Source organism: Nicotiana tomentosiformis, chromosome 6, assembly GCF_000390325.3.
Source record: "Nicotiana tomentosiformis chromosome 6, ASM39032v3, whole genome shotgun sequence".
Taxonomy (NCBI): domain Eukaryota; kingdom Viridiplantae; phylum Streptophyta; class Magnoliopsida; order Solanales; family Solanaceae; genus Nicotiana; species Nicotiana tomentosiformis.
Window position 1 is genome coordinate 139,983,765 of NC_090817.1, and position 13,611 is coordinate 139,997,375.

At 35.1% G+C, this 13,611-nt stretch overlaps 3 protein-coding genes across 3 annotated transcripts; 2 read left to right on the plus strand and 1 right to left on the minus strand.

Moving 5' to 3' along the window:
- The first annotated feature begins 3,857 nt into the window (after nucleotides 1–3,857).
- LOC104109247 (laccase-3-like) lies at nucleotides 3,858–6,840 on the plus strand. The gene is made up of 6 exons (XM_009618476.3): nucleotides 3,858–4,051; nucleotides 4,132–4,283; nucleotides 4,370–4,614; nucleotides 4,829–4,957; nucleotides 5,464–6,408; nucleotides 6,513–6,840. The coding sequence occupies exons 1-6, from the start codon at nucleotides 3,929–3,931 to the stop codon at nucleotides 6,641–6,643; spliced, it is 1,725 nt and encodes a 574-aa protein (XP_009616771.1). The 5' UTR covers nucleotides 3,858–3,928; the 3' UTR covers nucleotides 6,644–6,840.
- Nucleotides 6,841–7,538: 698 nt separating this feature from the next.
- Nucleotides 7,539–11,832, plus strand: LOC104109248 (shewanella-like protein phosphatase 1). The gene is made up of 10 exons (XM_009618478.4): nucleotides 7,539–7,847; nucleotides 8,208–8,308; nucleotides 8,639–8,752; nucleotides 8,944–9,156; nucleotides 9,562–9,697; nucleotides 9,792–9,964; nucleotides 10,188–10,276; nucleotides 10,463–10,532; nucleotides 10,750–10,855; nucleotides 11,422–11,832. Exons 1-9 carry the CDS (start codon nucleotides 7,637–7,639, stop codon nucleotides 10,834–10,836), a joined length of 1,194 nt encoding a protein of 397 aa, XP_009616773.1. The 5' UTR covers nucleotides 7,539–7,636; the 3' UTR covers nucleotides 10,837–10,855; nucleotides 11,422–11,832.
- An 86-nt stretch (nucleotides 11,833–11,918) lies between these two features.
- LOC104109250 (cytochrome b561 and DOMON domain-containing protein At5g47530-like) lies at nucleotides 11,919–13,308 on the minus strand. The gene has a single exon (XM_009618481.3). It carries the CDS (start codon nucleotides 13,199–13,201, stop codon nucleotides 12,068–12,070), a length of 1,134 nt encoding a protein of 377 aa, XP_009616776.1. The 5' UTR covers nucleotides 13,202–13,308; the 3' UTR covers nucleotides 11,919–12,067.
- Nucleotides 13,309–13,611: the final 303 nt, after the last annotated feature.

Below are 13,611 nucleotides of genomic sequence, written 5' to 3' on the forward strand. Positions count from 1 at the left end.
TTAGTTAATTTTATATTATTAAAAAATTATTAAAAAAGATACTAGATTTATGTTTTTTTATTTTTGGATATAAAAGTTTTTTAGAAAAAATAGAGGTTATTTAGATAAATACTTGAATTTTATAATACACATATAATATCGCAAAATAACAGTTTGATGATGACATTGATAATAAAAAAATAAAAACAAAATCTCTTGTAATATCTTTTTAAGTAAATTATTTCTTATAAAGAGTATATCAAGTCATTTTTTTTAATTCAAATAAACTTGAACTCTTACAAATGTATAAAATTATTTTAAAATCTGCTTTAATAGTATAAAATTACGATAATTAGATGTTGAGAACTTATAAAAACGTTTTCTTAACTGCAGATATTTCTTATTAAAAAAAATTGAAACCTTGATGAGTAGAGTTACTAGATATCTTCGATGGTGGAATCTAGTAGGTAACTAAGTGAAAGGCCAAAATACATATAAAACGGTCCATAAAACTATTATTAATAACAACAAAGAAAAAAAATCATAAATATATGCAATTTTATTAAATAAAATTTGGGCCTCTTTTTAACTTTCGGCTTTAGGCCACCAATTTCGTTGAGTCGCCCCTGGTCTACGTACACACTACCCTCTCCAGACCCCACTAGTGAGATTATACTGGGTTGTTATTGTTGTTGCTATTTAGTCCATCCCAAAATACATAGTGGGATTAGATTTCGATGTGAATTTGGATATCACACCTTTACTAATGCACTAGAACAAAATTTATATATTTAGAAATTATATAAAAATTACTATTATAAATGCAGAGACTGTATGATAACGGATGCCGGAACGTGCTGATAACAGGGCTGCCTCCCCTCGGATGTATACCTGCTCAAATGACTGCAAGATCAAGCTTTAATCGTCAGTGTATTCAAAACCTGAATTCAGAAGCTCAATCTTATAATCAGAAACTTACTGAAATATTGCCTCGAATTCAGGGCACATTTCCTGGGAGCAAACTTGTCTATGCCGATTTATACCAGCCTTTGATTGACATGAATACTAATCCTCAAAAATATGGTATTTTCCCAATTCGTCAAAAAAAAAAAAATTCCTTCTATTTATGAAAAGTTCGAGTTTTATTCATTAATATGTATGAAGTTTACATGCATAGCGTGTTCTTTGATCGAGTTATTTGTTCATACTTCATACTTACAAAATTTAAATGATAGAAAATCTTGAATGGTGTAAAAAAAGCTTTTCACTATCTCCAGATCACTTGGAAATTGATTACATGCAATCATTTAAAGTTTAACTTATAGATAGTGATAATATAAATGTTTTTACACTATTAAAAGGCAGTCCGGTGCACTAAACTCCCGCTATGCGCGGGGTCCGGAAAAGGACCGGACCATAAGGGTATATTGTACGCAGCCTTACCCTGCATTTCTGCAAGAGGCTGTTTTCACGGCTCGAACCCGTGATCTCCTGGGCACATGACAACAACTTTACCAGTTACACCAAGGTTACCCGTCGGCCGTCGTATTCACTAAAATATAACTACAAGTAATTTCGCACCTAGAAAATGAAGTAAAAACCTTGCTATACCATGTTAAATAATATTAATGGTGTAAAAACCTCCAATTGTTTTAGTATAATTAACTTGTTGTAGCAGGCACGATGGGTTAAAATTCATTTTCACTGTAAGCGTATATATTTTATATAATTTTTTAATTTTTCTTTTTTGTTTACAGGATATTTGGAGGTAGGGAGAGGATGTTGTGGGACTGGGCTATTTGAAGTTGGATGGTTGTGTAATCATCTAACTCCAATATGCTCAAATGCAAGTCAGTTCTTATATTTTGATGCTATTCATCCAACCGAGTTGGCCTACCACTCCATCTCTGATTATTTCATGACCACTGCCATTCCTCTATTTTTAGAATAAATACATAAAATAAAAAACTTTCATAATATCTTTCTCAGCCATATTTATTAAGTACTAGTTTTGTAACCTCTTTTTAATTTCAAGTGGTTTTCTGTTTTCTTTTTTAGTTATATTTTTCCTACTGCACTCCTGTCTGTCTCTTTTTTTTTTAACCATCCGATATTCGAGGTTTGAACTATTGCATTCGCTCAACTGGCAACCGCCAGTGGCGGAGACACCTTATAACAAGGGGTGTCTTTTTTTTTTATATGCATATATACTATATGTTAACTCCTCTTGATTTTTTCGTATGTTTACTTTTATATATTTTGACACACTTTAATGAAAAGTGGTTCCGCCACTGAGGCCTACTATGGGTAAAGAACTTCGACCAAAAAGTTATTCATTTCCAGAATCTAACTCAAAATCTCTGATTAAGAATGGAGGGATTCCAACCATCCCACCACATTCTAATACGGGCAATTTCTCTTCTTTTTCTTGTTCTTGGAGAATAAAAATGCTTCAAATATAAGCAGTTGTACTATAGCAGAAATAATATTTTCTCTATATATATGTTCTAATACGAGTGGTTAGTTTGCAGGCTGCCTAACCCATGTAATGAAAGTGAAGTTGCTTGTTTTAATAATTAAAGAGATTGGCTGAATCTAAAACTTTTTGTTAACCACTTCCTCGTACTAGCTAATTAAGCTTATGAATTTGTGAAGTTGTTCAGGTTAGCATAAAGTATATCGTCCATTAGATTTGTTATAATATATTGCAAGGTTTTCAAGTTTCAACCACTTGAAAAGTCTAATGTAGACTTACTTGACAAATGAAAAAGGTAACCATATGTAAACATCAATTTGGTACATGAAGTAAAATTTTAGAATTTTACCACTCGAAAATGAAAACATATGTACAAGCTAAGTCAAATTGCGACAATAAATTGATACTGCTTGCGTAAAATTTTGCATATCTCACTGCCCATAGATGGCACCATGTAGTATCTCTCTCAATCTACCAAAACCAAGCCAAAATTCAACGTCAGTACACTCTCAGTTTCTAATTTTTCCTCGTACTTAAATTAGATGTATCAATTGTCCTATATAACGGAATAAATTAATTCAGTATCCATAGGAAGATTAACGTTGTTTTGAATTAAGTTTTCTCCTCAACTAATCCGATGACTTGCTACTTTATTGACCGTTGGATTCTAATATAAAATCACCCAGTCAAATACTATTACTTCACACATTAAGCAGTAAGATTTCACCTTGCAACGGAAGTCAATTTTCTTAAAAAACAATTCTTAGAATTTAAATGTTATATGGTGTATGGTTGGTGATTGAAAATATTTTTCGGAAAAATATATATTAAAGATTAGCAATAACATTAGCTAATTGGATAACGTTTGATGAATTTTTTTATTATTAAATATTAATAATAGTGTCTTATGTGTTGGCTGGAGTAAGTGATGAATCAAAAGTAAGATAATTGAAACAAAAATGACCCCGTCCATAATTAAGGAAAATTATTTTTCCCCTTTTGATGGAAAACATTTTTCTTAATCAAACATCAGCAACAAACTTCTTCATAGAAAATATTTTTCTAGAAAATAACTTCTGTTATACCACACAACCGAAAATATTTTCAGGATATTTTCCATCATGAGGAAACTCAGGAAATTTTGAAAGAACAAAAAAAGTAGAAACCGTTATTAACTGAATTTACTACTAATATGTAAGAAGAAATGATATTAGTTTATTAGATTAAGAATTGCAAGTGGGTGCACCAACCCCTCCATGTAGTTGGACTAAGTTGCCTAAAACTTTCCAAAATCCCTTAATTTTTTATTTTTCTTAAAGAGTAAACCAAGCTTTAGATTCCCTCCCCATAGCATTATAAATAGACCACTTCATTAAGTCCACTAACCACAGCATCACAACTTCATTAAGTCTTCTAAACAGAATATTACAACTTCCAAGAATTCACTAAAACAAAGTCAGAAAAAGAAGAGAAATGGAGACTTGTAAAAATTATCTCAAGATTCCATTGTCCAATGGCCTCTTGGCAACAATTATAGCTATACTATCTCTACTGTCTTCTTTTGCAAATGCAGAATTTCACTACCATGAATTTATTGTAAGTATCCATTCACATTTTCTTCTTATTTTCTAGAAAAAATTCCAACATTGTCACGATTTTTTTTTTTTTTGGGACAGGTTCAAGAAACAAGTGTAACAAGGCTATGCAGAACCAAGAATATAATTACAGTGAATGGACAATTCCCAGGACCAACTTTGACAGTTCGAAACGGAGATACACTATTTGTTACTGTCGTTAATAGAGCTCGTTACAACGTTACAATCCATTGGTAATTACTTTATAGATGACTTTACTATGCAAATAATTTTATTGTCAGTGCGCGCGGAACTTAAACTGTTTTAAATTTTCATGCAGGCATGGAATTCGTCAAATGCGAACGCCATGGGCTGATGGGCCTGAGTATGTAACACAATGCCCAATTAGACCAGGAGGATTTTACACATACAGATTCACTATTGAAAACCAAGAGGGTACATTGTGGTGGCATGCACACAGCAAATGGCTTAGAGCTACTGTTTATGGAGCCTTAGTTATCTTACCAAAACAGGGTTCTAATTTTCCTTTTTCACTGCCTCAGAAAGATATCCCTATTCTTCTTGGTACTGTTTTTTTCCTATGTTGCTCGGACTCTGCAAAAATGGTGTCGGGTGCACGTCGGATCCTCCAAAAGTAGTGCATTTTTGAAGGATCCGACACGGATGCGACAATACTTTTGGAGAGTCGGCGCAACATAGCTTTTTTCCCTTTTCATTTTAATTTTGATCAAAATCCAATGTGAGTATGTGACTAATTAAGTTCTTGATTTTATCATAGGGGAATGGTGGAACAGAGACATTATTGCAGTTCAAAGACAAGCACAATTCACTGGAGCAGCTCCTAATATTTCCAATGCATATACTATTAATGGTCAACCTGGTGACCTTTACAGATGCTCTAGCCAAGGTTCTTACCATAACATAGCCTCCTCTTAATTTTTTTTATGTACACTGACAGTTAAAAGATTTTTTTACACTATCTTTGCAACTTAAGGAAGGGGAGCCTTGGCGTAACTAGCAAAGTTGCTGCCATATGACCAGGAGGCCACGGGTTCGAGCCGTGGAAACAGCCTCTTACAAAAATGTAGGGTAAGGCTGCGTACAATAGATCATTGTGGTCCGGCCCTTTCCCGTACCCCGCGCATAGCGGGAGCTTAGTGCATCGGGCTTTCCTTTTTATCTTTGAAATTTAACAGGTTGTAGAATGTTATTACTTTATTTTCCAGATTATATTAGGCTTGATATAGAGAGGTATCTATTGTCGTAGGTCAAGTCCTGATAAACTTTTCTATACTGTCAGTACTTAGTATATATAACTTAAACACAAAATATGGAACCAAAATTATCCTTAAAAGGGAAAAAACAAAAGAGGATAACACATTTCATCATTACTAATTCAGAATTTTAATGCAGGTACTATGAAAGTCTCAGTGAACCCTGGAGAAACTGTTCTACTGAGAGTAATCAATGCTGCACTCAATCAACAACTTTTCTTCTCAGTTGCAAACCACATGCTCACTGTTGTAGGTGTTGATGCTACTTACAACAAGCCTTTTACAACCAATGTTATTATGGTTGGACCTGGTCAAACAACCAATGTAATCCTCACTGCTAATCGCCCCCCTGGCCGCTACTATATGGCGGCTAGCGCCTATGCCACTGCCAGAAACGCGCAATTTGACAACACCACTACCACTGCCATCCTTGAATACGCAAATCTCAATCCAGGAGCGAATTCAAGACCTTCATTGCCTCAGCTTCCAGCTTTCAACGATACAGCTACCGCGACTGCTTTCACTAGCCAATTGAGGAGAATTCCTAGTAACAATGTTAGAGTTCCCACTCAGATTGATGAGAACTTGTTTTTCACTGTTGGACTTGGCTTAGTGAATTGCGCTCCTGGTCCTAGATGTCAAGGGCCTAATAATACGCGGTTTGCTGCCAGCATGAATAATATTTCATTTGTTCTTCCTAGAAGAACTTCATTGCTCCAGGCTTATTACCAAAACATTCCAGGGATTTATACATTGGATTTTCCTCCTGTTCCAACTGTGCAATTTGACTACACGGGCAATGTTTCACGAGGACTTTGGCAACCAAGATTTGGAACTAAGTTGCACAAGATCAAGTTTGGTTCTGCTGTACAAATTGTATTGCAGGATACTGCTATCTTTTCAACAGAGGATCACCCTATACATCTTCACGGATATCATTTTTGGGTCGTTGGACAAGGTTTTGGTAACTTCAATCCTCAGACGGATACTACTACATTTAACCTAGTTGATCCGCCTGTCAGGAACACAATCGATGTGCCTGTTGGTGGATGGGCAGTCATTCGTTTCGTGGCAGATAATCCAGGTAAGAACCTGATCCTAATCATAAAAATGTCACTAAAAAATGTTCCAAGTTGAAATTTTGTGTACATATTCAGAAAGTTTGATCAGTTTATGTATTTGTTACAGGGCTTTGGTTGTTCCATTGCCACATTGATTCTCATTTGGCTTGGGGGCTAGGGATGGCGTTCATCGTCGAGAATGGAATAGGAGAGAAACAGACAATGGAGCCACCTCCACCAGATCTACCACAATGCTAAGATGTTGAAATTGTAGCAAATTGTCCATGTTATTGTTGTCTTAAAATTAAGTAGTTCTTAGTGTGTCTGTTTATTGTTTTTTCAAGTGTGAGCTATCAGGATTTTGCCTTTGCTTTATTAAGTAAAGTCTGGAATTCTATTGTCTATGATTAATGTTCAGCATCAGAGAGAAGTATTGAACAATTTTATTGTCATCACATTTCTCTCTTTCTTTAAAATCTTTCTTGGCTGAGCTTATATTTATTAGATTTTCTTTGGGTCATAATAGAGATTAAGTCACTTTAGGTGACAGCGACAACATTTAACTAAACCTAAAAACTAAAACATAAAATCCTTTAGGCTGATAGATACAAAATAGTTTTGTGAGTTTACTAATACAACGAGTAAAGCTCAAGACTTTAATGATACAAAAAAAATAGTTTTATGATTTTACTTATATAACAAAAAAAGTACAATAACTTTAATGATACAAGAAATAATTTTGCGACTTTATTGGAACAACTGTTCGGTAATCATGGTGAAATTAATCCGAGTGAAATTAAAGTTCAATAATCACTTGAAATTATCCGCTATAAAACTTAAACCTTTTTTTATTTGAAGAATCTTTTGGTGACTCAGTTTTTTTTTTTTTTTTGGGTTTCTTATTCAGTATCCAGTACCCCGACTAAATTCAGATTTGCGCTAGAAAATTTCACACAGGGGATAACCTCTCATTAAGGATGAATGTGTAACCCTAACTGGAGGGTGACTCAGAATTAGAAAAGAAAAAGATAATAGTTCTAGTAAAAAATGACAATGTCACGAAACATGTGGCTAAGACAGCTCCTCTTTTTTCGGAGTGCCCAATTATTCATGGTTGTTATTGCAAGGTAGACCAGTGACAATATAGTGTGCAAAAAATATTTGGACAAAATACTGACTTGAGTGACCAATAACAATTGAAAACACAAAAGGCAAAAATATTCACAACTACTGACTTGTGTTATTCAATCAATGGCTACTGTTGCACTAACATGTTCTTTACCACTTCAACCACCTTCTGCTTCTTCACAATCACAGTCCCGCAAATTGGTTGATACGATTGTTTCAACTCCAGCTCAGTATAGCAGTAGCAGTACTAATAGCTATGGAAGCTTAAAACCCATTGTAGTAAATGGGGACCCGCACACTTTCGTTTCAGCTCCGGGTCGTCGAATTGTCGCGGGTTAGTTTCAATTTTGCTTTTGGTTTTCTGAAGAACAACATCTGGGTAGTGTGACTAGTCTAATTGCAGTTATTGAATTGGAACTGAGATTTAAAGTTGTCGTGTAATAAGTTTTCACATAAATTGAGAGGCAAAATGTAAATATAAAGAAAGTTAGGGCATTCTTTTGCTATATAGATTATTTTGATTGTTTCTCTAAATTGTTAGTTCTTATCTTCCTTTAGTGAATTGTTTCGTTATTGTAATTGGGCATAATGAAATTCTCAGTTCTGCTAATTTTTTTTTTTTTTTTTGGCCCGACTGTTTCTGCAGTCTTTCTTTCTGTGTATTTATTTGTCTCTTATTTGAGGTGAATTTTAGTCGGAGATTTGCATGGAGATCTTGACAAGGCAAGAGGTGCACTTGAGACGGCTGGTGTGCTGAGTTCTGATGGTCAAGATTTCTGGATTGGCGGTGAGACGGTAAGCTTTTAATTTGCCATCACATTTCTAGCTTGGAGGGTATTAAATGCATTCTACGTTTTGTTTAGATTTATGAACTCGTTCTAAGGCATCTATAATCAGAAGCGGATCCAGGATTTAAACTCTCTGGGTTCAATCTCTAAGTTTTTAGCATTCGACCTATTATATTTTAAAGTTATGGGTTCATATCTACTGTTGCAATTTTAATAAATTTTTACACATAAATTATGCTCCGCGTCAAAAGTACGGGGAGATGAACCGGTACCTTAAGGCTGGATACGCCCCTGCATCTATTAGCTTATAAAAATATAACAAGTTTCTTTTTACCAGGTGTTGATTCAGCTTGGAGATATACTTGACCGAGGTGAAGATGAACTTGCAATTTTATCATTGTTGAAGTCACTAGACATCCAAGCAAAAGCTCATGGTGGAGCAGTTTTCCAGGTCTGTGTTTTTTCAGCTACATCTACAAGTATCTTGATTGTAGCTGACTGCTAATCTGTACATCGTTATTATTTAAACAGGGTAATGCTAATCGTTTTGTACTGTTCAATTTTACAACTACTTTGGAGATTTGCATGGTTATTTGCTTCCAACCATATCTGTTTTCTTCATGTTCTGAATGGTTATTATAGGTCAATGGAAATCATGAAACTATGAATGTAGAGGGGGACTTCAGATATGTTGACAATGGGGGACTTGACGAGTGTATAGACTTTCTGGATTACTTGGAGGAATGTGAACACAACTGGGAAGAAGCTTTTGTCAGTTGGTGTGCTGTGTCTGGCAGATGGAAACAAGATCGGAAGGTGTCTCAAAATTATTGGGCTCCATGGAATTTGGTAAAGGTGTGTTCTATTAAGATCAAGGTCTTAGTCTCATGGCTAATGGGAGGTTTGGAAGTTACTTACATTTGAGTGGCCGGGCAAATAAATATATTGGCATCAGAAGCATTTTAGTGTTGAATTATAAAAAGAAAAAAACATTATATTGTGGGTAAACAGAAAGTACCACCTTATTGCTGTGAAGTAAAAGCATACCGTTTACACTAGTATTGAGATTAGCAAGCAGTCCATTTGCAATCAGCGGGGTTGATAAGAAACACGTTGAAAGTGATAACTATATAATTTTTAAGCAGATATTTTAAGATAGTTACCCCTTTTAGAATTCATAAGAAACATTTGTTGCTTTTTCCATATGGTTTGGTGCTTGACATTTTCTATGCTTATTAAGTCGTCCAAATATTAGGACAGCGGCAAAAGGGTGTAATTGCAAGATCAATCCTCATGAGACCCGGAGGTCCATTGGCATGTGAGTTGGCACGTCATGGTGTTGTTCTTAAGGTTGATGATTGGCTCTTCTGCCATGGTGGCCTTCTTCCTCATCATGGTAATAAGCTAATCTGCTACCCAGTATTCTGATTTATTAGGATACATGTAAAAAGATTCTTGTATATTGATTATTAATGCTGCTGTTGCTGCAGTTGCCTATGGTTTAGAGAGATTGAATAGAGAAGTATCTCAATGGATGAAAGGTCCGAGTGAAGCTGACGATTCTCCGCAGATGCCTTTCATAGCCACCAGGGGCTATGATAGTATCGTGTGGAACCGTTTGTACTCCAGAGATTCAGATCTGGAAGACTACCAGATCGAGCAGGTTATAGGCATTTTCCTCTATGCACATTCAGCAAGCATTATTCTGGGTTTCACTGAATCCGTGGATCTTTTTTGTCGATTAGTTCTTTCAAAGCTGTATTTTCTAGCCTTTTTGCATATTGATCTCTTCCAATGTTGAAATAAATCAAGTTTAATTTGTGATCTTATTGACTTGATTATTTAGGTGATGCTAATTTTCAACTTACCGCTTTTTTCATGATCAGATCCAATCTCTTCTTGAAGAGACACTGCAAACTGTGGGTGCCAAAGCGATGGTTGTAGGGCATACTCCTCAACCTATGGGGGTGAATTGGTAGAGGATCTTTATACGATCTGTTATTTTCTTAAAGTGATACTAAGATGAACTTTTTGTGTTAGATATAAATATTACAACCAACAGTTAACTTTAGGAATCAATTTTTAGCTCAAAGAAAGAACTATCTTTACAGATCAGCATCTCTTTAGGCCACGTAGATGATTGATTTTGGTTTCCCTGCAGCAAATACAACTGTAGCATATGGCGGATTGATGTGGGAATGTCTAGTGGAGTACTTGGCTCGAGCCCTGAGGTAATTTCCTTTCTGGCCCAAGCACTATTATAATTCCAGTATTAAATGAGAAAATATAACAACTCGCATTCACTGTTGATGCCACTTCTAGGAGGCTACTATGTCTAGGTTTATTACCATTTCATAGTCATGTTTGCTAGCTTGATTGTATGGCTCCTTATACAGATGTATGCGCCCTTTATACTTAGAAATCTCCCACTTCTTGTTTTTTTATCAGGTCCTAGAAATAAGAGATAATAAAGCTAGAGCCCTAAGGAGCACAAGGGATTGGTCCAGTGAACTTCAGGTTGCTGATTACACGTAGATTTCATAGGAACCCCAAGGTATGCTGAGATGAACTTTATTATGCATTTGGTATGATGTTTCACGTTATACCATGTCAAGGGTTGATGCTATTCTGGTTGCAGCACCAAACTCTCTCCCGTCCTTGCAAATATAAAACAGAAATGAAGAATAAAAATATAGTAAAATAAAGGACCTCTCCTTACTTTCGTTTTTCTTTTCATCTTTATTTTTGTCTGGTATTGCGTGCTTTTGAATGATTCGAACCAATTTGCATATAAAGGGAAAAAGAAAAAGTGAAAAACCGATCTGGATATATTTTTCACTGGAATAAATGCCATGAGGCTTGTTATGTTTTAGTGGGGGGACATTCAGAAGTTCATAAAATTCCTTGAATTTGCTTCTCTGAATGAATGAACTTGTCTGCATCCTTAGGGGGAGTTCCCTCATCCACGAAAAGAACATGTACTACAATAATTTTTTCAGGAACAAAAAAAACTTTTTGTGAGTTCAGATGACAGAAATAAAAGATGCCTGTAGGACTTGGATTTTCTCAACCCCAACTTTGCAATCCTAAAAAATTCCCTCATCTTATTTGTTTCTACAGGCTTTTCATATATCTTTGAAATTTCACCACTGACATGGCTCAGTGCCTGTTTGAACTTTGAACTAGAATAAAACAAGACGGGGTTTTTGTCTCTTACAAATGGCCATATGAATTGGTGAATGAGTGAATTTATCCATTCCAGAAAACAGGGAACTGTGGATTGAAAGCTGGCTCCTTGTTTTCTATTTGTATAAATCGTGTATAGTGATTCGTTGTAATTTAAATACTAGTCAGAAATATGCGTGTTCATTAGTATTTGAACAAGGTATATAAGAAAAATAGCATCATATGCCAATTGTCTCTAACATACCAAGGACATTCATACGTGAAACTCCTACTTTTTAGTCTTACATGAACTTTTTAATATTTGCTGTAGTCATAAATTTTTTCAGACAGATGCATTTTATGAAATTCTGCTTTCCGTTTTAGTCCTAAATAAATCATGATTTTTTTATTAAAAATAGTAGTAGTTAAAAGGACAGACATAATAGAAGAGATATTGTAAAACTAGTACATCTAGTATAATCCCTTGAGCATGTAACATACATTAAATTTGAGCTACAAAAATTATACGCCTATGAAATTAAACATTCTGATTTATAATTCGTTACAATTCTACACTTTTTGTTCCATAAAGTTTGGAAAATTAAGCTCCCACTGCAGTTTCTTCTGTGTCTTTTTTAGCCTTCAAGAACCATCTCAGAACTTCAAGAATAACAGCAACAATACCCAACGAAGCAAGAAAACCAATGTAAGCATTCTTCCAAATTCCCACATCCATCATCTGAAAACCCTTGAAACAATTGACAATTCCCAATATAATAGTAGCATAACCAGTACACCAATGGTAAAAATTCCAATATACCCTATATTTGTGATCTGGTTTGGGCCTCAACCATCGAGCTAAAACTTGTAATGTTGCAAGCCCTAAAAGTGCACCACCAATATACCTATGAGAAGTGTGTTTAATTTTCATTCCAGAAGATTTCCTCCCAAGTACAAATCCCAAACTTCCACCAGTAATACCAAGAAAATAAGCCAAAATTTGACAATAAATATGTAGATGAAACCACAAAGGATCTGTCAAAGGTAAATATCTCAATCTAGCAAGAACAACACCTAGTGGCATTAACATACCCCAACTAACACCATTGATAATCCCATGAGCAATCTTAAGCTTAGACCTTGAACTTGATTTTACTTTTGTAGCCATAGTTTTCCCTGAATGGAAATCCAAAGTTCCAAAAGACTTCACGTTATCTCCTGACAAGTCATGAATTCTTGGTTTATCATCTTGTAATGGTCCTTCTTGCCATACATGATTCACAACAGTACTTCCATTGGTAGGAATCTCAAACTTGGCAAAGATGATAACTTCTCCATTGATATTCTGAGCTGAAACGTCGTAAACCCTTAAACTCAAGTCACCCTTTTCGAGCATAGTTCCATAGGTGTTAATAGGTGATGTGTATGCTTCAAGAGTACCATCAGAATGTTGCAATGCCACAAAAGCTTGTGAGCCAACCATCCCTGTGGATGTAGGGTTTATAGCCCAAGCAAGCCATCTTCCATGCACGTTTTCGGACCTTCTAAAGGCGATTTCAACAGTACGAGAAGGCTGGTAGAAATTCCAATGAATAAAAGAGTTTAAAGTGTGAAGATTTGAGCATGAATCAAACGACTTGTCATGGAATTGGAAGTCGGAGCAGTTGGTTTGAGCAGAAGAGATGAAGAATAGGGAAAAAAAGAAGCAAAACGCTAGCATTTTTGAGTAAGCCATGGTTGTAGCACAGGGAAGTTATTTTAATGAGAGGGGTGGTGTACTTTTATAATACATGAACTAATCCTAATTAGAGATGGATTGGTAGACTAATTTCTAAGATTTTAATAACAAGTGCAAGTAACGGCAATTTGGTTGGAATTAGGAAAATTTGGAATGGGACTGTAATTTCGAGAATGTTTTTAGACTTATTTCCAAAAATGGTAATAACATGTGCAACTGAAAAAACAAAAAACAATTACGCCAATTTGGTTGGAATTAGGAAAATCCAAGGGCTGCTCTAGGGTAAGCAGGTGAAGCCCTTGCCCTAGGCCCAAAAATACTACTGTATATTATATAATTAATATAATTTATATTTATATGTAATTATTCGGAAAAGATTTTAAATTTTAAAAACTGTTTAAATTTAG